The sequence below is a fragment of the Nicotiana tabacum genome, chromosome 7 (genome assembly GCF_000715075.1).
Source record: "Nicotiana tabacum cultivar K326 chromosome 7, ASM71507v2, whole genome shotgun sequence".
Classification (NCBI taxonomy): Eukaryota; Viridiplantae; Streptophyta; class Magnoliopsida; order Solanales; family Solanaceae; genus Nicotiana; species Nicotiana tabacum.
This window is the reverse complement of record NC_134086.1, coordinates 21,664,971-21,687,794: the sequence shown is the minus strand read 5'-3', so window position 1 is coordinate 21,687,794 and position 22,824 is coordinate 21,664,971. Positions and strand designations below refer to the sequence as shown.

The 22,824-nt window shown below is 34.2% G+C and overlaps 2 protein-coding genes across 2 annotated transcripts; both read right to left on the bottom strand.

The window, feature by feature from the left end:
* Nucleotides 1-5,145: 5,145 nt before the first annotated feature.
* LOC107759036 (casein kinase 1-like protein 10) lies at nucleotides 5,146-11,357 on the bottom strand. Its single transcript, XM_075256998.1, has 15 exons — nucleotides 10,693-11,357; nucleotides 10,552-10,592; nucleotides 9,885-9,954; nucleotides 9,639-9,787; nucleotides 9,465-9,560; nucleotides 8,986-9,056; nucleotides 8,310-8,371; nucleotides 8,165-8,228; nucleotides 7,980-8,064; nucleotides 7,683-7,809; nucleotides 7,478-7,551; nucleotides 7,314-7,377; nucleotides 6,150-6,286; nucleotides 5,687-6,000; nucleotides 5,146-5,588 (listed from the first exon to the last, which is right to left on the bottom strand). Exons 1-14 carry the CDS (start codon nucleotides 10,766-10,768, stop codon nucleotides 5,722-5,724), a joined length of 1,395 nt encoding a protein of 464 aa, XP_075113099.1. The 5' UTR covers nucleotides 10,769-11,357; the 3' UTR covers nucleotides 5,146-5,588; nucleotides 5,687-5,721.
* A 4,869-nt stretch (nucleotides 11,358-16,226) lies between these two features.
* LOC107759037 (putative pentatricopeptide repeat-containing protein At3g23330) lies at nucleotides 16,227-19,303 on the bottom strand. The gene has a single exon (XM_016576903.2). It carries the CDS (start codon nucleotides 19,039-19,041, stop codon nucleotides 16,828-16,830), a length of 2,214 nt encoding a protein of 737 aa, XP_016432389.2. The 5' UTR covers nucleotides 19,042-19,303; the 3' UTR covers nucleotides 16,227-16,827.
* Between the last annotated feature and the right edge of the window lie 3,521 nt (nucleotides 19,304-22,824).

Sequence of the window (22,824 nt, the reverse complement as noted above, 5' to 3'; positions counted from 1 at the left end):
ATACGATTCTAAGATTTTATTGAGCAAAGACATGACTAGCTTTCTTTGTGTTACGCCATCTTACAATATTTTATTTCAATCAAGCTATACTTGAAATCTCCATCGTTGATACTCGCCAATAACTATTTTATTTTTTTATTTTTTTTGTTTTCGCGTTATAGCTTAAAAAATTATTTTCTTTGCCTCTATTAACGTATCGGTTTGAGTTGTTCAAGTGGTACATACAGGGATAGAGCCAAAATTTTAATTTTATGTGTTTTAGATTTTAATACGACAACTTCAAGTGTTAATAATCGGGTTCTAAATTTAATATTCTATACATTTGATAATTTTTTAATCACAAATACACTATTTGAACAAAAAGCTACTGGATTCGACCAAACACATAAACGGACTTCTAGCTCTGCCCCTAGATACATGTTTGTGTTTGGCTTCAGGACAATGATAATTTTGAAAGTCCATGAAGGTTTGAGGTTCATTTTCTGACTTGAAATTTATAAGGGTGAAAAAATATCGATATGACGAGTGACATATCATACCTAAATCTGAAATTAGACCTTCCATTTTTATTTTCTTACTAAATTACACATAGTTCAATTATTTTAAAATAAAAAATAATTTTGCAGATATAATATTATATTAGGGAAAATTCAGTGACAATTCGTGGAATCAATTGCAATTTGAATAATAGAAAAATAATTTTTTTTATTTTCGACAAGGAAATTGAGAATTGAATGAAAATAAATGGGATTGGATTATTTAAATCAAACAAATATTTAACAAATATTTTATTTTATTATTTTTAATAATAAAATAAAAAACTCCAACCTTACACATGCATTTTTAGACTCACCTATTAGCCCAAAAATAAAATAAAATAAAACAAGACAAAACAGAAAACTCCAACCTTAAAATAAAACATAAGACTCCAACCTTAGCACACTTTTAGATAATAAAAAAAAAACTCTTAAAATTTTTAATAATGGATATCTTTTATCATCTTCATCCCTGATAGGAGGTAAATCAACTTTATATATTGTAGCTATCAAGAATGGTAGGAAAGAGTCTTGCCTCATGTATCGATATGAAATATATTTCGATATGTACTAATTAGTAAAATCCCTACATAAGGATCGAAAGATGAACATTGTATGTACTTTTAAATTCATTACTTTGACATAAAATTTTACTATGACTTCTTCCTTTATCGAATCAGCTAAATAAGGTGTATATTCGTTATTTTTAAGTTGATTTTTATTTAATAACTCAAACATAATTTTTTAAAATATTTTTTATGTGATGTACTCCCTCCATCTTAACTTATATGGTTGTTATCGGATTTCGAAAATCGGAAAGAAAAAAAATCGTTGATTGTAATTTTTTAAATACCTTTTCAATATTTTAAATTATTTATTATTGTTACTTATAATACTTATTACGTAATTTTCAAATATTTAAAAAAAATTAAAGAATTTAAAGATTTATGTTCGAATTCACAGTCAAATTTATGAAGATCGACTCTCGAAATCCAAATTATACCCCATAAATTGAGGCAATAATAGCTCCACGTGCAACGTGCGTGTCCAGAAACTAGTAAGAAAAAAAGCATAAGTACCCCCCTGAATTTAAGTCGAATTTTCAGTTTTAAAATTCTTTTTTAAAAACTTCATGTTCAATCAAAGACCTCAGATAAAATGGAATAAAATATGTATTTGACATAATTTCTTTTGTATTAGGACCAACTTCGGTTCAGTATGCCATGTCATCATCCAAATTTTAATGGTCTTCATAAAACAAAATCTAGAGATTATATAATTTGCATTAAGACTAACTTGAGTTCAACGTCTCATGTTGCCATCCAATTTTTAATGGTTCGTAAAAAAATAGTGATTATATATTTTGTATTAGGGGCAACTTCAAGTTATCAGTATCTCGTGTTACCATCCAGTCTTTAACGGTCTTCGTAAAATAAAATCTAGAAATTATATTTTAGCAATATTTAAAATCTAAGTCAAATACTGGATTAGCTCGGACAGATGTACATAATACGATTCTAAGATTTAAGGAGTAAAGACAGGACTAGCTCCCTCTGTGTTATGCCATGCTTACTATAATTCAATTCAATCAAGCTATACTTGAAATCTCTGTCGATACTCGTGAATAACTATTTAATTTTTATTTTTTGTTTTCACATTATAGCTTCGAAAATTATTTTCTTTGCCTCTTTTAACATATCAGTTTGAGTTGTTCAAGTGGTACATGGAGGGATCCAGAAATTTAACTTTATGAGTTTTAGTTAAAACGGCAATTTTAATTTTCAAGTGTTAATAATTGGGTCCTAAGTTTAATATTTATACATATATTTGATAAATTTTTTAACACAAATATACTGTTTGAGCAAAAAAATATTAGGTTCGACCGAATACATAGAGGGGCTTCTAACTCTGGCCCTAGGTACATGTCCGTATTTGGCTTCAGGGCAAGGATAATTTTGAAAGTCCATGAAGGTTGGAGGTTTATTTTTTTATTTGAATTTACGGGGTGAAAAAAATCAATATGATGAGTGATATATCATACCTAAATTTAAAATCAAACCTTCTAGCCATTTATATTTTCTTACTAAATTAATAGTTCAATTATCTTAACATAAAAAATAATTTTGCAGATATAAGTTAGTAGGCAAAATTCAGTAATAATTCGTGGAATCAATTGCAATTTTGAACAATAGGAAAATTAATTTTTTTTTTTTTCGACAAGAAAAATTGAAATTTGAATGAAAACAAATGGGATAGGATTATTTAAATCAAACAAATATTTAGTAAAATAATATAAAAGACTCCAACCGTACACATTTTTTGACACGCCCTATCAACCAAAAAAAACAATTAAAAAAAACAAAACAAAACATAACAGAAGACTCCAATACTTTTAGACATACCAATATCAGACCGACTAAAATAAAACAAAAGACTCAACAAAGAAGATCCTTGTACTTTTTGCTCTAAAGCCTCAAGCTTAAGTTCAAACCATTTGGTTCTTCATCTAATGCAACTGCATTTGATGAAATGGGAACATCCAACTGATTTATCAATGGTCTTGTACCATCATGAGTCACATTTAAATCAAGAAATGTTGTACTTGGAGCTCTACCTCTATTTCTTCTTGCCATTTGATGCCCTTCAGTAGGGTGAGAACGATTCGACGATGATGATGATGGCAGCACAGTACCTCTGTCATTTCTTCTCGAACTTGCATGTTGTGATGGCGTGGGCTGTGTTGGTTGCAAATGGCCTGGTAAAGGAAGAGCGGCCGCATCTACACCAGAACGTAGAATGACATCTTGCTCAGAAGATAACGGGTGAGATTGTAAATGATTCATAAAGTCAAAATGAGTACGAAAAATGCCATAACATAAAGGGCAGCGAAGTAGCACACGACAAGGTATTAAAATTGGAGGAGGAGAAGGATTTGTGTTTTGCATGTTGAAAAATGAATGACAGTTTTCTAAAGAAAGATCTCTCCAAAGAAACAATGGTAGAGAAAATAATAACTTTGCACAATATTTTTTGTGAAATATGAAGGGAATTTATAGCCTACTCAGGGTGTAATCTTGCCCTTTATTTATTTTTGTTCCAGATTTCTAATGGTAAGTTCAATATTGTAACAATGTGTGACAGCTTTACAAAACAAAATTTTAAAACTAATGTTTTTCTTATTTTGGGATTTATCTTTGTCCTTATTTTTGTTTATATTTAACTAACCTGCTGTAATAGATTTCGAAGAAAGCTCGGTTTTATCTCTAAGTTAAGTATTCACATTCTTAGATTACAACAGACTCGTCGTTTAGCTCTATATTTAATACAACAGATTTATGAATTTGAATTTCAAAGTAAATTCCCGTTATGATTTTATTTCAAATCCGAGGTGTGATTTTGTCCAACTAGAATAAAACACTAACTTTTTTTTGTTTAATAAATTGCAGCAATCTGATTTCTTTTGAATCAGACTCAGTAAATTGATGTAATCACAGAATGGATCTACTAAATTTTATGATTATCTTTATGTCAAACGAATCAGATTGCTTTGTGATATTTTGGACAAACTTCAATTTACTTACTTGTAAGTGATATTATTATAATCACTTGTGATTGTGTAAACTGGAAATAACATTAATTGGTCTCAGCAATTAGTTATAATTTATTACTTTAATTATACCATGTCCTTACAAAGCCAATATTACAAGAACACAAGGTAGTGGTGAACAACTTTATCAAAGTTGGCTCATGGAAAAATTAATGTTTGATGCACATACTATAAAAGACTATTTTTCCTCTTTAGACAAAAATTAAAGAGAAATCTACCTTTATATTTTTCACCTTTGCGAGTAATGGTGCTTTAGGAATCTCATTTATGAAAAATTTAGACTATATTTTTTTATGAAAACATTGAAAGGGAAGAAAATAAGGTAAGATCCTATAGAAAATAAAATCAATTCAATTTAATATGAAAATGAGTAATTTGTAAAATTAGTGTATCTTCAATCTACACACCGTTTTTACTTAATTTTTTATATTTTTTAAATTATTCGGGAAGCCAATTGGCCCGTGACTGATCCACATTTCAATCGAAAAAATGTTAGCCCGTTTCTTATGCGCCTTAGAAGTCGAGACAATGACTATTTACACAAGAACAGGGGTGAATTCTCCACACCCACGTCAAATTCCACAGATCTTTTTTTTTTTTAAATTCCCCGCTATTACTCCTTTGCTGACTCGAACCCACAACCCCAGGTGGGAGAGGTTAACAATCTAACCAACCCCTCTTATCATGAAATGCCTTGTTAGTCTCGTCCAAGAAAATAGAGATTCAAAATTAAAAACTCAAATTCATCTTAACAATGACCATATACTTGGACAGATAAATCTAGAAAAATAATAAATAATTGGTCCCATATCAGTAGAACTAGAGCATTATTGCAAGTGTAATTAATCCATAGCCAATCAAATCAGATTCACTAGTGACAGCTCAAGTTCATAAAAGGGGTAGGCTGGTGCACTAAGCTCCCGCTATGCACGGGATCCGAAGAAGGGCCGGACCACAAAGAGTATTATACACGGCCTGCATTTCTGCAAGAGGCTGTTTCATAGTAACAATCATGTAAGATTGGATAGAAGAAATTTAAGGTACATTCATAAAGTAAATGAATATCTTTCTTGGCACAAGAACCACACAACTAAGAAAATGTACCGAGGTAGCCCTTAAAGTAATCGGAACTACACTGCATAACCATGAACTATTTACTTTCCACTAAACTTCCTCCCCATTTGCAAACATAGCAGAGCCATGCATCAGGAAAAAAAGGGAGCTATGCTCATCTCTGCATTAAGCAATTTACAGAGATGTGAAATATTTTTATTTTCGAGACATATCCCGGTCTACAACATCACACACTAGAGAGGCATTCTCAAATATATAAACAGAGAAACAGCCCCCCTATCTCTGAAAGTTTAGCAAGTCTGTTAAATTGCAAGAATCAGTGCACGATTGCCGGGAAGTGCTTAAAGAAAGCTGCTCAATCTGCTGCTCAACTATCAGCAAAAACCAGTAACGATAATATCAAATTAGCCGAGGACTAAAATCAAGAATAAGGAAATACTTAAATGCCAGCGGTAAAAAGTTTTGGAACCTTGAGGGGGCAGATTTTAGACACCATATAGCCTCTCATTTCCTTCTTCCAGTGCCAATAGTTAGCAGCTCAAAGCTCCTAAGAGCATCATCTCTACCGCCTCTTGTTGCAGTAGCGCGGGTAAAAGATGATGACTTGGATTCAAATCCGGGTTGCACTCTTTGGGTGGTGGAAATACGGCCACTACTTGAACCCAATCGACCAGTGCGATTGTCAGTGGGTTCACCAGATGAGCTTGGTCGGCTGCTTCCCATGACAGCCCTACTCGAGTTGCTACCAGTCCGAGTTACACGGCTTCTTTCAGTATCAGCTTGCTGACAATATAAACAATATCAGCAGGTTCCGATACCAAGAAAGCTCCGCGTAGGAACAAATTAATGCATGCAAACTTGAGAGGATGCAGAAATACTGTACAGAATCCACAGGTTCAGGCAGATAAAAGATAATCATATGCACCGCTTACCACATCCTTGGATGATGGAACATCGTCTGAAGATCTGTGGTGTCTCAAATGGTCCCCTTGCAAACCAGTTCCAGACACGTTCCTTCTAGTAAACGCCTCAACAGCACCAGAAAACCTATCTTTAATTTCCTGCCTCACTGTAAAAGAGCTCAGCCAAATATAAAAATTAGCTTCTGGAATACAAATCTGTAACATGATACCAGAAATTCAACCAACAAATCCTTCTCTTTTTTTTTTTTTTGGGGGGGGGGGGGGGGGGGGTTTGAGAAACTCTCTCTGCCTCGCCTTCCTCTGATAATTCTTGCAAGGTAGGGGGCACTGGGCATGGTAAGAAAAGTGGACAGCTCGTTACGATCTTTTCAAACAGAGATAACCTAGCCCATAATGGCCAACTTCTGTGCATCATTTATTCCCTGACCCAAAAAGCACCTTATGCCCCATAACATCAGAAAGAGACAGAACTACTCAACTGTTTGGTCAGTTGGAACATTCACTATTCCAGTTTACAATTTATAGAGAAGTGTTTCATATCAGAAGCTCATTAAGTAACCAGAACAGCTAATGGACTTCATCGTATACTGTACACATTTCTCATATATATGGTACAAAAATACATGCAACACTAGCTTTTTTGGAAGGTCAAACATGCAACACTAGTTGTTAACAGTTGTCTATATTAATAACTAAAAGGATTTCTCTTCCTTGAGATTTCTTGGGTCAAATTTCTCCTAGTTTAACCAAGGGAGATCCCATTTTCATCTCTCAGCAAACTAGTTCTGGTCTGATGGATACCAGGAGTGAGGAAGCTAACAAAAGATGGAACACAATCTGATGCATAGGCATCTCTTGTGCACATTAAACCAGGAGTGTTTTTTTGGTGGTGGTGGTGGGGGGGGGGGGGGGAAGAGTAGAGCACCCATTCCCCCTGACTAGGGTAGATCCAACTTTTAGTCTATGCACATACTTGAGCACCATACGTCTCTCTCTCTCTCTTCCCCCTCAAGAGGCTTATATTGCTATTCCGCTCCCAATAATTGGTTATTTTACAAAAAGCATAAATTAGATTGGAGACAAAGGACAAGCACCATGAGCCTAAACATCAATGAACACACTATCAGAAATTCAAGCTGTTACTTCTTAAGCCAAAGTTTCTTAAAACAGTACCAGGAATCTTTTCTGCTCTCTCAGCGGATGGTCCTGGGTTCACAGGTAATCTCCCAGTAGGTTGCTGAAAAAGAAACAGAAGGGTAAGACTAGTGTATCTTTATAACGCAGAAATCAAGTGACAGTGGATAAGTTTTTAGTGAGGGCAGAAAAAAGGGACAGACTCGTCCTCTTGAACTAGAGCCAATCTGTGGATATTTCAATATAGTCCAGTCAAATACGTAGTCAAATTGATAACCTGCAACGCACACAAAAAAAAGTTTCTTGTATAAAACTACTGAAATAAAACATATGATAAATACCAAAGAGAAAATATAAAGGATGGAATGGATGACTGAAACTACTAGCATCATAAACTATAAAATATACCTTCTCTAATAAAAAGGTCTCGGAATAGCCTCTTCAGGTATGAGTAATCAGGCTTGTCATCAAACCGTAATGATCGGCAGTAATGAAAATATGATATGAATTCTGAGGGATAAGATTTGCAAAGCACCTGCTTAACAAAGACCAATGGAATATGTCATTATGCAGTTTAATGCACAGAACACATATTTAGGGCAGGTATATATTTGTAAGACCCAGTACTCTCCTGTATGACCAAACATGTAGCATCTCATATCAAGATTTTACACAGAACATATAATGTACACAAAGTCACACTACCTCTATAGGTGTAAGCATCTTCTTCTCACTAATCTTGTCATATTTCTGCTTTTTGGTGCCCGCTTTCAGACCTTGCCACGGCAGACTAGTAAAGACAATTAAATATGCTAATTGTAAGAAACAAGGCACATGGAAATCAAAAGACAGGAGCCAAAAGATCAACATTAAAACTGTAGTTCCCAAACCTTCCTCTCAAAAAATACATAAGCACATAACCGAGTGACTCCAGATCGTCTCTTCTACTTTGCTCTGCATACAAAGAAGCGAGTGAATTATGTTCAATTCCAAAGAATACTAAGTACCAAAAACGATATCATTATCGTCGCTTACCAACTCCAAGATGGGTGTTAACACTAGCATAACGAGCCGTTCCTGTGAGGTTTTTGTTTTCCCTGTCAAAAGGAGCAAATAAATTATTCAAAAATCAACATACACTCCAATCCATCCACCCAACACCCTATAAAAATAAGGTGAAGGAAAGAAAAGCGTGATAAGAATGAAAACCTCCAAATTTGTTTCTTAATCTAACCATCAATTATTGAGAAGCTTGGAAGTGTATATAGAATGGACGGCGAGCGAGTGAAAAAATAAGAGATGTGTCCAAGCAGGAATGGAGGTGGGGAAAAGTAATCCAACTCTTTGATTATAAGTGACATAGTACACCATGCACAGTCAAAATTTACAGAAGCAAAATGAAACAATATGGTTTCTGAGATCCCCTATTGGTGGCTTTGATTCAGCTTATGCAAATGTGAACTTTGGAGAAAATATAACAAATCAGCGAGGGTTGCTACTCAGTTCAAGATAAAAATCAAATGCTCACTACTGCAAAAATCAAAATGAAGCCACCAAAGAGACAAATGGAAACAGCTCAACCTTCGGCTTCTTTCTATCAAGTAATCGTCCTTGATTCTAACACTTTGTCACCAATTGGACCATTTTAATTTCTAAAAGTGAAAGATCACATGGAGATCTTTGAGGAACAGAAGAGGTTCACATTTTATACCTGTATGGAATATGCTTATGCGTCTGAAGATCTCTGTACTTCTTGGCAAGACCATAGTCAATGATGTATACCTGTTATAGCAAAAGAAAACACCCAAAATTGTTTAGAGCTGCAGCATTCATGCCATGAGAATTGTTTTTCCATCAAATTTTTAAACTTTGTCCAACGTAGATTCACAATGGTACAGACTACAGATAACATAAGGGAATACCAAAAAGATGTTACTCCAAAAGTTCCTAGATCAAGCTCAACGAGCAAGATAGAATGTTCGAGCTCCACAAATGATGGAGAAGCACTCATATAGTGGAACTATAAAACCCTAAGAAAGTACCAACTTCCTAGATCCTCTGATCTAGTTTCCAGACAAATAGGTGGACAATTTTCCCGAATAGCCAGTCCAACACGTAGGAGCATACAACTTTGTTTTAAAATACACAGACAAAGATGAACAATTCGAGAACATATTATGAAGTGCACACCTGATTTGCTTTACGCCCTAAACCCATTAAGAAGTTGTCAGGCTTAATGTCGCGGTGAAGAAATCCTCTTGAGTGCATATATTCAACCCTATTAATCTGCATAGGAGAACAAGTCTTATGCAACCAGCTACATTATTTATGCTTTAATCAGTATATATAATTTTAATTATTTACCAATTGATCTGCCAGCATTAACACAGTCTTTAAAGTGAACCTCCTATTGCAATAGTTAAACAAGTCTTCCAAACTTGGCCCAAGAAGGTCAATAACCATGGCATTGTATTCACCTTCAACGCCAAACCACTTGAGGTGTGGAATTCCAGCTTAAAGTAAGAAAATGATAAAAGAAAAAAACAGATCAGTTCAGCTCAAAAAAATATAATCCGTCATTGATATTCACGGGTAGAAGCTATTACTTACTTCCTCCTTGTAGAAGCATATACAGCTTTGATTCATAATGAAGTTGAGGGTGCTTTGTTTTAGTTGATTCCTGGAAACGAAAAAATAAAGCTAATGTGTCAAAGAAAAAACCTTCAATACTAAACATAGCACTAGAAACACATTCCTGCATAGAAAGCGCAAGAAAATCTCATTGATGTTCTAAAACACTTGACGAATGGTGAAAGAAGCAAGCCACATATGAAGTCTTATAATATATCACAATATGGTCCCCTACCAAACCAATATGGACTCTTCAGAAATAGAAGCTATATCCAGCAAATGCAGACTAACCAAATAAAGGGTCAAATAAGCAACGTTACTCGAACATTCAGCCAAAATAGCAATTTTTTTTTTGGGAACGGTAACAAAGCACAATATAGCAATGTGTATCTATTATATTGTGAGTTTTTTATTTGACAATTGATAGCTCAAGATTAATCTTCTCATCTTCTAGTAAAAGACTCATTGTTTTTTTAATTTTCTTAATGTTGTTTTTAGTTTTATTTAGTAGAGTGAAAAGCTCAATCTTAAGACAATTGACACCACAACCATGTATTGAGTTTCCAGCTTCAGCTAAATCAACATTCTTAATTTTATTCAAATCCAATGAAAAGACCCAATCTCTAATTCTAATAAACATACTCACCAGCTTAACAGCAACTTCTTCTCCAGTTTGTACATTGACTCCTGATATAAAAAAACTGAAAGTCAACACAAGCCCCATAACAAAAAAATGTTAAGCTACAATTGAAATTAACAACAATCAAGAAATACAAATTGAGATTACCTAAATAAAGTTCCCCAAAAGATCCACTACCGATCTTTCGGCCTAGCCTAAACTTGCCACCTACCACATGATCCATACTCAGAGATTGAATCTTTTCTTGATTTCACTTAAACCCAATTCAACTAAACAGGTTTAAATCTTGAAATTACCCTCAGATCCAGAAAAAACCAAAAGAAATTACCAAAAATGACTTCTTTCTGGTGACCCCAGAAACAAACAAAAAAATCTTCAAAACCCTAATACCTAATATCAATCATATATATGGAAAACACTTGGAACAAGTATTTTTTTCAACAAAAGTCTCCCCTTTGTAATTAAAAAAAATAAAAGAATAATACAATGAATGGGGAAAAATTGCAACAAAAAAAATTATAGCGTTGAAGAGAAACCCTAAATCTGGGAAGATAATATGAGGAAAGAAAAAAGGTTAAGTGGGTTTTTGGATTCTTGAAAAAAAAGAATTAGAGAGGAAATGGAAATGGAATGGGAAAGAGAAGGGAAAATAAGAGAGAGAGAGAGAGAGAGAGAGAGAGAGAGAGAGAGAGAGAGAGAGAGAGAGAGAGAATCTAATGGAAACGAAATTTGTGGAAAATTAAAGGGAATTTGATTCAAAGAGACGGAGAGAAGAAGAAGATGATGAAGGAGAAATAGGGAAAATGGTATACAAGAAAAGAAAAGCTGGAAAAATAGTGGCTTTTTCTTCTTTTTTTCATTTCCTTTTTTCTTTTAGTTTATTTTTTTGGGTTTCTTATTTTCTTATAATATTGTGAATTTAATTTGTGATGATTAGGTTAATTATCATTTATAGCATTATCAACTAATTTGTTAATAAATTAATATATAATTTTAGTAAATGATATGATTGTATATATATTTGTTACATTATAAGTGCATTGAATTTAAACTTTATTTTTTTATTTATGAAATTATACTTGTATTTTTTATTTCTTTATTTGAGGTTTGGGTGGCGGGGCGGCTACTCTTGGTTTTTGGGATAAATTCTTTTTTCAAAAGAAAAAACTTAGATGCTGGGGAGAATAATTTAAAAAAAAGAAAGGAAAGAGGAATATATTGTGATTCTCTAGGAAAGAAGATTAAAATTGTTTTTTGTTTTCTAAATTCGAAGATTAATATTCTCTTTTACACAATAACTTAGCTTAGCTTAGGTGGTTATTATAATGTATTCGGATTTCAATTTAAAATTTTCAAGAAAATAAATAAATGTACCGTACTTATTATTTTTAAATTATTTTTTAGTTATAAAGAAGTTTTGAATTATCAACGTTTCTTGGCTTGATATTCTTTTAGTTTTTAAAGTCCTACGCTCATTCTTCATTGGATAAAGGTAATGTTTCATGTTATTAAGTCAATGTAAATTTGAGTTTTAACGTAACAAATCTGTGAAATAAGTCACAAGTCAACTTAATAATAAATATTATTAAAATTTCAAATATTTTTAATCTTAATAATATGTTTACAATTTTTTTATATATTTTTTGTAGATAGAATTAAAGAAACGGAAAAGGGCCTAAGATACCTGATACCCCTGTCATATGCTAAATGGTTTATAAAAATCCTCCATCCATCTATCCGTCTGAAAATATGTAGGACGTTAATTCTATTGCTAAAATTACCCACCGAACGGCACTTCATGTGAGCCTCTCATTAAATGATATGGCATTCTTTCATTTGTCCGCATGGCTCAGAGAGGTCGAAATTGTATTTGGGTAAATTTGGACTCATTTAACTGATCTGATCCACTCTTTTTTATGTGGGTCAGCTCTCCGAAATTTCAACCCATTTAACTTTAACTTGGCTCTGATCATTTTCAATAGACTGAACACCATTGACGGCCACATGAGGAACTGAAAGGGGAAGAAAGTGCCTGATCACCCTTTTTTGAATTGTTTCGTGAGAATTAGGTTAGACGACTGACTTCATTATGATCATGAAAAGCTTGAGGAACATCAGTACCAACCATTTGAGCTGGGGAATTGGCTTGGACATTTTGTCGAACGTCTGGTGATCCCAAATTTGTGAAATTACCTTTTTGAATTGTTGTGGAGATTGAGCCGATGAGTTTGGGTTTGAGGAGTTGGAAACGATCTCCTGAACAGTAGGAATCGTTTGGCATTGGTCTTGGGCCAATTGGTTCACCATAACTCCATGCTCTACCATCTAGTGCATTTTTGGACTGTTCAGTTGATCGGGGCTTCCAATTCCGACGCTGAAATCCTCCAGATTTTGGTGGGGAGATTGATATGGACCTAGAGAAGAATCCTTGGTGCTTGGAATGGCTCGATTTGAACTCCCAGGTGATTTTGCGCTACAGTGATCCCAGCACCATTTTGCAAATTTGTAGTAGCTAGGGAATTGTTTTGGGAAATGGTTTGTTGAAGTTGGTGCGCAATTGGAAGGCGCATCTTTTGGTGGTGGTCTGGTGGCTTTCCAACGGTAGAGCAGTGTGCATTAAAGCACGACCGTGTTACTGCTCACGGTAGTCGCACTGTACGGAGAGCTGACCCATATAAAAAATAGTGGGTCGGATCGGTTAAATGGGTCAAAATTTACCCAAATACAATTTCAGTCCCACTGAGCCATGTGGACAAATGAAAGAATGTCACATCATTTAGTGAGAGGCCCACATGAAGTGCCGTTAGTCGCGGGGATAATTTTGATAATAGAATTAACGTCCAATATGTTAAAGAAATTCAGAAAATATAAGAGTTAATGTACAACGTGAGCAAACATAGTTCCAACTAACCGGCATCACCCATATAGATCTTATTTCTTCCGTTGTGCCATATTTTTCCTAGATTTAAGTAATTCTAAGAGATTGTAGACATCTCAAAAAAACTTTTTTCATGTAATTATATGTCTACCTCATTCTATTTTAATATCTTCATTCACTATAGTTTTACACATACTGACCGGTGCATCTAAAGGTCTATGCATTTAGTGGCGAACCATTCTTCGTCGAAAAATTGCACTGTGTACATAGGTAAAATATTACGTTTTAGAGGTATATAACACATATTGAACACCCTTTATCGAAATTTCTTTTCACTTCTTTTAAATTTTAACACTCTTAAAGACTAGTTTTGCCATTGTATGTATGACATGATTAAACCATCGAAAATGATCATCTTTCATTTTATTCTTGATATGTGATACATGTTCTGTCTAATAATGTGATCATTTCTTATCTTGTATGACCACACTTTCTATATCTCAATGACATTCTCATATAACATTGTTGGTCTTATAACTTTTTTATAGAGTTTACTTTTCACTTTGGTAGGTATAGCCTTGTGTTAGAGAGAAATAAAATTAGTAAACTGTTCAAAAAGTGAGAATATATCACATTTTTATTATTATTAGAAAAAAAACAGCAAAAAGTCAAAACAAGTTGATAATCAAAATTTCATTCAACATTAAAAATTAAAAAAAAAAAAAAAAAAAAAAAGGCGTCAAAGGATGCCAATGGGCAATGGCTGCTACCGCAGCCAAAATTCCTCTCTAAGGTCATCTAATTTGAAATTTCTGTAATTGCACCAGTTTGAAATACAAAGATCACGAAATTAGTTCTGATTTGATAGAACAAGTACGTCATGTTTAAAATATTTAAAAATTATCATATCAAGTTCATAAATTTAATGATTAATCAAATATGATTGGTATTGGGTTGAAGATTTGAAGCCAACTATTTTCTTTATACTTTTCGTACATAATCTTAGCTACAACATATGAATTTGTCAAAGCTAATTGAGGAACCTGAAGATTAATAGTATTCATAACTAAAGAAGACCAATAAAATTTTAGTACATTGAAATGTTCACCACTAAGAAGATATCAACGTATTATTTTCTTATGTTTTATTTTCTTTTCTTCTTGAAAAAAAAAAGATTTCTTAAATCAATCCATCTTACACACCCATTTTCCCTTTTCCCTTTCTTTTCTTTTTTCCAAATATATATATATATATATATATATATATATATATATATATATATATATATATATATATATATATATATATAAAGAAAGACTATTTGAATATTTGAATTAAAGATTCTTAATTCTTTTTTTTATTAAGATGAAAGTGATTAATATTTGTTTATGTTTGTTTCTGAAGTATAAAGCGGTCAATTTGTTCTTGAATTTTTCTTGAATTTTCGAGGTCGTCTGATTACCAGGATGGTATAGACAAGGATATCTTCAGGGATTAGCTATCTCACATTCTATACGGGATTGCTAATCCCACCATTTTAGTACAAAAGAGTTTCCGTGACTAACTAATACCTATAACTAACATAAAATAAAATAATCTCATATTTTATTTCGGGTATTATCCCTTATCCCACCAACCAAACACCCCGGGATTATCAATCTTGGGAGACAATTTCAACTATAGGTCTATTTTGTCCTTCAAAAAAAAAAAGACTGAAAAATACGTCCAAACAGAAAAGGAAAGTAAGAAGGAAGTAAAAGAGGAGAAGTATTTAAAAAAAATTAAAGTAGGACGGTGACTGAAGATGTGCATATTAATCAGAACATCATTTTTGTCTCACTGCGCATGTTCTGACTAAGAGATCATATTGTAAGATGAAATCATGACCATTTTGTTCACTTTCTCCAGCAAATCACTTAAAAAATAGACTGCAACGAGATCACAAGGATCAAACATATGAAAATCACAGGCATACTTTGTCTACTTATGCATATACAATGTTGCTTTCACATGCCAACTGACAAAGAACAAATAGTGGATAACTCAAATGACCATCAAATGACCAAATACATTGTTAATTCACATACATTTGTATTAAACTACTATACTATTTTATATATTGTCTTTCTTTGGTCCAACTTGATGGATACTTTACCTGTACTATGGAAGGGGAGTTTGACGTGATTGGTAAAGTTGATGCCATATGATTAGGTCATGGGTTCGAGCCGTGGAAACAACCTCTTGCAGGAATGCAGGATAAGGCTGCGTACAGTTCTCCGGCCCTTCCCTGGAGCCCGCGCATAGCGGGAGCTTAGTGCACCGGATTGCCCTTTTACTTTACTTGTACTATGACCTATTCCTGAGGTGAAATAGGATCTGTCTCCTTAATGCCAGCTCCTATCAGAAAATACAAACTTCATCATCTCACTTACACTCCCATAACAAAGATCCAACCAATGTAGAATAAACAATTCGCAATTAAGCTTATGAAAATTCTTTCCCAAGATGTGGCAAGTACTTTACATGACCACATTGTAGCCTCATGCAGCATGTTATAATCTGCAGAGCTTGACCTGGGATAACATGGTGATGACTCCCCAGAGCTCTTATCGACGGAATATCTACCAAGTTTCATCCCATTTCCGTTCACTCGCTATGCTATCCAAACGTTCAAAGGCCATATACCAATATAGTTAGAACTGGAATGAAATCTTTGCCAAAATTCATGAGAGCTCCTAAGCGATTCAGCACCAAGAAAGTGCAACAAATGTAAATAAACAGCCTTGCAAAGAGAGAAAACACATTTTGACTATTCAAAAGTTCCAAATATTGCCCTGCATTAAGTGTCTAACAATGTTTAAGCAAATGTACAAAGATAGTTTCCACAATGACAAAGATTGCATTATTTTTGGCATCAAAGACTTACACAGTTTTCAGAAAATTCTCTTTTCAGGTTGTGCAAAATATTCAAACGTCACAGAAAAAAAATGCAATTTACACAAAATAATTTAAAGTTTAAGTCCAGTTCCTAGTATCCTCCTCAGATGAATCCTATACGACCTTATGATATTCCAAAATGTCTCTAAGCTTTTGTAACACACTGGAGAAAATGGGAAGTTCACATCAGACCATTTATCCAGTTAGTTAGCTGAATGGATTGATGAAATTCTTGCCCCCAATACCATGTAGTTGAACAGCATCAGAAGGACCTTGTAATTTTCAGACCAAAACGGACATGATCTCTAGATTTGCTAATAAAATGCGAAATACTAGAGACTATCTGAACTCCTACATAATCTCTGTTATTTTCTTGAAACCTTCCCATATGTGTTTCCTTTTTTTTCTTTTTGGCTTACAATGAAGCCCTTTACCGCCACATTATGGATACACTTCCATAGTAACTGTCACCAATAGTCTCCACATGAGCAATTCCCATCTTTGAAATGGTGAAATCGACTATTATCTCTCACAATTATCTCTCTCCCCAAAATTTTGGATATGAATTTTATGGCTGTGTGACAGTCTACGCATACACGGAGATTCTTGGTTATGCGAATGGTTGTCCCAGCAGGCGTACTAATAATACCGAATGCTATTGCAAGCCGTTCACTATGAGTATAGAGCAAATCACCTTTTTGCTCCTCATCAACATCATGTAGCGCCTCACTCATCTCAGGAACGTAACCTTCTTGTTTCAAACGTTCATAAAGATCTCTTAGTGCTTCATGTATCTGCTCATAATATGGGTGAGATGTGTCTCCCGAGACAAAACCATGCACTTTGTTCCTAACTTCTATCCAGCTGCAGGCTGGTGGTTTCCTCATTCCTTTCTTCTTCATATTAGTTCTTAATTTTGATGCATCTTTCCATCTCCCAGCTGCAGAATACATATTTGACAAGAGCAGATAAGGTCCCATGTTCCCGGGATCGGTTGTAGTCATTTCTTTGGCAACTTTTTCAGCCAGGTCAACATTTTTGTGAACTCGGCAAGCTGATAAAAGCGTAGCCCAAATACCCCCCGTGGGCTTAATAGGCATGTCAGTGATAAACTTATAAGCTTCCGATAATCTTCCAGCCCGACCAAGAAGGTCTGCAATAGCAGCATAGTGCTCGATGTCAGGAGAAACTCCACATTTGCTCATACTTGTAAAATAATTCCAACCTTCATCAACCAAACCGGCGTGGCTGCAAGCTGTTAAAATAGCTAGATAGGCCACAGCATTGGGCTTTATCCTCTCACGCTCCATATTTTCAAATAGAATAATGGCCTCGCGAGCATGTCCATTCAACGCATAGCCCATGATTATGACTGTCCATGAAACTGAATCGTGCACCTCCATCCTATCGAAAATCCATCTAGCAGTCATTATCTTCCCGCATTTGGCATACATGTCCACGAGTGAGCTAGCTATATACATGTTTTGATCAAATCTCATTCTCGTTATGTATGCATGGAGCTGTTTCCCGAGATGTAGTGTGGTCAAATGAGCACAGGCTGGCAGTATAGCTGAGAAAGTAACTTCCACAGGCTTGACATTAGCAGCTAACATCTGCCTAAAGAATCTTAGCCCTTCGTCGAAAGCACCATTCTGCACACATCCTGCTATTATTGTGTTCCATGAAACATCATCCTTTTGTGGTAATAAATCGAACACCCTATAAGAATCCTCAACCCTAGTACAAGTCGCGTACATATCAATCAAACTACTGGCAATAAACTCATCTTTGTCAAACCCATGTCTAATCGCATACCCGTGAATCTCTTTTCCCTTTGTAACGTCTACGTGCCTCGCAAAGACAGGAAGGATGCTCGACAGAGTGAAACAGTCAGGCTTCAGATTGGCATTGCTCATCTCCCTTAACATATCCAGAGCTTCCTCATACAGCCCACTTTGTACATTCCCACCAATCACAGTATTCCACGAAACAACATCTTTATTCGGCATCATTTGAAAAATCTTACTCACACTATCTAATCTTGTACCTTTTTCCACTCTCCTCCCACTTAAAGTATCAAAATGGTTTTTTTCACTCCTTATCAACTCATTTCTTGTTTCCTCATACAAAACAGATACTAAATTGCTTCTTTGACTGCTGAAGCGATTTGACTGGGGAATTTTATCAAACACATGGCAATCATGTGACGAAACCTGCAATTTCGCATACATATTCATGAGTGCATTTCCAGTATAAAGATCAGATTCCATACCAAACCTTACAACACAACCATGAACAGATTCACCAAACCTTAATTCTTTCAAATGGGTACAAGCTCTTATTACAGCAGGAAAGACATCTTGGCCAGGTAATTTTCCAAAACCTCTCATTTCAACAAAACAAGCTAAAGAATCAAGAAAATAGCCATTACAAGAGTAACACTTAATAACAGATTTAAAAGCTTTTGTGGGTACATAACAAAAGGTGTTAAAAACTTGTAAAGATTCTTTTAAAAGGTTAAGGTCAGAGTAAATGCGAAGAATTATAGTGGCAAGTGAAACAGACCTTGACCCTCTTGTTTTTACAATTTGGGCATGGAGTTGCTTAGCTTGTGACTTTGTTTTAATGGAAGATGGGTTTCTTAAAAGGTTTTTGATTACATTTTCATAGGAAGAATCCATTTTGGTACAATGGTTTTTTGGGTGAATGAATCTTGAGGTTTTTAAATGGTCACATTAGTGAAGATGGAAATAGTGAGCAAGACATGTTGGGAGGAACTTAGGATTTTGTTAAAAAATGGTTGCTATTGTCATTTGTCAATGAGTTTTGGTTTTTGTTTTAGTTAGAAGGCCAAAGGGAAAGATGATGTAAGAATGTGATGTTCTACCTTGTGATGTAACAAACAAAGTATAGACATAAGGGGAATGAGAGCCAAGGCAGAAAATGAATCCTTAAAATGAGACTGTTAACTACTGGATCAAAGTTCAGTTATGTTTTTCTTTTTAAAATTGCAAAAAAAAAAAAAGAAAAAGGCAAACTCTAGGAGAATCTTATTGAGAAACTACCCGTTTGTCCATTTATAAGTAGCTTATTACAAAAATTGATCAATCCATAAAATATTACTAATATTAGTCAAAAGCTATTTGTAGCAAAAAAAAAAAAGGTCAAATTTTTGCTTTCCTTTGAGTGGTGCATCTTAAGGAGATTGAATCTCAATTTTGGGATGATTTGGTGATGTTTTGAGGTGGTTCGAATTGAAAATTCAAAGTAAAAACTGAACATGAAAAAAAAATGATATGTGTATCACACTGTCGCTGTGTATCATTTATGTATCACATATGTATCATATCTGTATCAATTGTGTATTATATGTATATCCATGTATACATTTGTGTGAGATACATGCGTGATACATGTGTCGCGGAAGAATTTTTTGAACTCGATTTAATTACGAATTTTGATACAAAACCAGTCCAAATCACCTTCAATCTTCCTCAAATTTTGTATACCGACTTATCTATATATTTTTAATGAATTTCAACTATACACATGGAAAAAGATCCTTTTTTGCTTAGATTTTTGGAATATTGTATATATATTTCTTTTGGACAAATATATCACCAGTCCCTTAAATTTGTCCATATTTTTCACTTAGACACTTCAGTTTAAGTCCTTTTCAATTGAACATTCTAACCACATCCCAAATGAGTCATTTAAACACAAAATTAATAGGCACCCAAATACAAAAGAAGTGTGTATTTCACACGCCAAAATAACGAATAAGACGAGGACAAGTGGATATAACTTGAACAAATTAAAAAAAAAAACAATTTGAGAAAACAAAAAAAAAAGATTAACAAGAAACATGAACCCATCCCACCCCTTTGTCATCTTCCCCACGACCCCAGCGACTCCTCTTCCCTCATTCCGTCTTCTTCTTCCAAAAGAAAGAACAGAGGTACAAACTCACTTTCCTATCACCACTCTTTTTCCTCCTAATCTCCACCTCTAACCCTCTACAATATTAAGAACATGCATAAGACATAGAAATTAACTAATAATTCTTTGTCACAAAGGATTAATCCCAGATTGCTAGAAATTACACCCATCACAACAAGCTATCGAGGTCTACTGGAATCGAACAAAACACACTAAATACACCAAATAATGGTGTAATACACGCACTATGCCACATCATCAAATTGTGTCTAAATGACACATTTGGGATGTGGTTGGAGTATTCAATTGAAACAGACTTAAATGGAGTGTCTAAATGAAAAATACGGACAACTTTGATGGGCTGGCGATGTATTTGGCCGTTTTTTTTTTGTATTTCATCACCTTATTTACTACCTCATTCATGAAATTTTCTTTCCGTCTTGCATATGTTGTTAATCACGCTTAAAAATATGGAAGGTGATTTTTGCATGTGATTCTTTGAGAGAAAGAACTTTATTTATTTGATTTTTTAATTTTTATATGTGCTTGACTAGTTTTGGTAAGTCTATGACTAAAATTAGAGATTGGTAAGTTGAGACTTATTTGGGACATTTCTCTAAGCTTCCCAATCTTATTTGGGATCAATGTAGCATGGTTTGAACTTTGGACTGGATAAATTATAATTGGCTACTAATTTTATGGCGAATTTAGCCCAATCTGTCAAATGCTACTTAAACTAACCAAATCCTTTTAGTCCTCTATTTAAACTATTGTCTAACTAGTCTTAACGTACATGTGTTTCGCGTGCGCGTTGTTCTTATGAATAATTTTTTTAAATTGCATAAATTAAATATTAAAAATTGTGGTTGAGTTATAAAATAAGAGTGTAAGCACTTGAAATTGATGAATAAACTAAGTGAGCACAGTAAAATTTCCAACTAGAATAGTTTATTCGTATCAATAATGAAAGAGAATAAAAACTTTTAAAGTATATTATCCATACATGTAACTAAAAAAAAAAGTAATTATTTAAAATAAAGACATATTTATAATATATTCAATATATGCTTGAAAATTTTGTTCAATTATTTTGTTCCAAGAGTGCTATAGAAATAGTTAAGTGACTTTCTTTTACAAACCAAAAAAAAACCTAAGTAATTTCGGGCCTTTATATCCTCACAAGGTAGGGATAAGATCTGCGTACACACTACCCTCCCCAGACTCTACGGTGTGGCATAATATTGGATATGTTGTTCAGTGACGGAGCCAGAATTTTCATTAAGGGGAGTCAAAATATAAAGAAACAAACTCACCAAGAAGTCAAGAGGTGTCATTATATAGTATATATACATATTTTTTTAAAAAATTATCGAGCTATACAGTGTAATTTTCTGACGAACGGGTGTCGGTCGACACCTCTTCGATGCATGTGGCTCCGCCGCTAATGTTGTTGTTGTTGTTTACTAAGTAATTTCGAGTGGTTTAGTGACTTAATTATTTCGACTTAAAAGTTGTTTTGTTTATATGATTGAACCCAAAGTATTATGAGAGCTAGAGACTTGGGGGAATACATCAATCAGTGTATCTTTACCTCACTCACATTTTTTTTGGTCCAATACGTCCAAGAACTATGCTCACTTTAGTATTAAATTGTTGATCTATAAGGCCTGAAATACTAGTATTATTTAACAATTTCTTTTGAAAAATTTAACTATAATTGTTATAATATACTGGAAGAATCTTGTTGACTTAGATAATATTATTATTGAATTTGTGGAGCGTGCATTGTGACTAATATCTTACCCCATGTAAGCAAAAATATCCTACTATGCACCTCTGCCTTTAAAACACTGTTATGAATCAGTAAAATCTTGTAAGCTAGAGCCTAGATGTATAGAGCTCATATGACCAACCCCAACTACTTTTGAGATTAAGTGTAGTCAAATAACTAATTAAAGCAATCCTAAGGGAAACCAAGTATAAATTCCCAACAAACACAATATGCTAGGTGATTTCTTTCTGTTTGACCAACCTTGGCGAACAAAGTCATCGGATACATGCCGGAACTCTACCGTTATCAAAAAACTAAATGGGGTGGGGTAGGGGGATATATGTGCAGACCATAATGCAAATTGGACAGAAGAAGCAAAGATATAGATGAACAAGCACCCTTCATGTCAGTTTGCTAACAAAAAATTGCAGAAATATGACACTTTGGAGTGATCTTTAACTTTTGACTCCCGCTTGTCCCATAGACAGAACCAGCGAAAACAATAATTCAAGACCATCCACTTTGAGGGCTATTTGTGTACTTCACCCAACTGCTAAAGGGTCTGCAATTCACATGCCACCCTTGACAAGAACCAACTACACAGCCAAGGGGGTGAGGGACATCAACATAACCAACTCAGTTCATGCAAAACTATAGAACAATAAAGCATCTTTCGTCTTCTTTTCGAGTTAACAGTAACACAACAATGAAAAGGTGGTTTCAATCCCAGAAAACATAAACAAGGAGAGTGTAC

Excerpts from the sequence above, each read along its gene's own strand:
- LOC107759036 (XM_075256998.1), bottom strand. The coding sequence starts at position 10,768 with ATGGATCATGTGGTAGGTGGCAAGTTTAGGCTAGGCCGAAAGATCGGT. Across the intron at positions 8,065-8,164 it reads ATGTATTTTTTGAGAGGAAG|TCTGCCGTGGCAAGGTCTGA; the intron begins GTTTGGGAACTA and ends TGTCTTTACTAG. Across the intron at positions 6,287-7,313 it reads GAGAGCAGAAAAGATTCCTG|TGAGGCAGGAAATTAAAGAT; the intron begins GTACTGTTTTAA and ends GCTCTTTTACAG.
- LOC107759037 (XM_016576903.2), bottom strand. The coding sequence starts at position 19,041 with ATGGATTCTTCCTATGAAAATGTAATCAAAAACCTTTTAAGAAACCCA.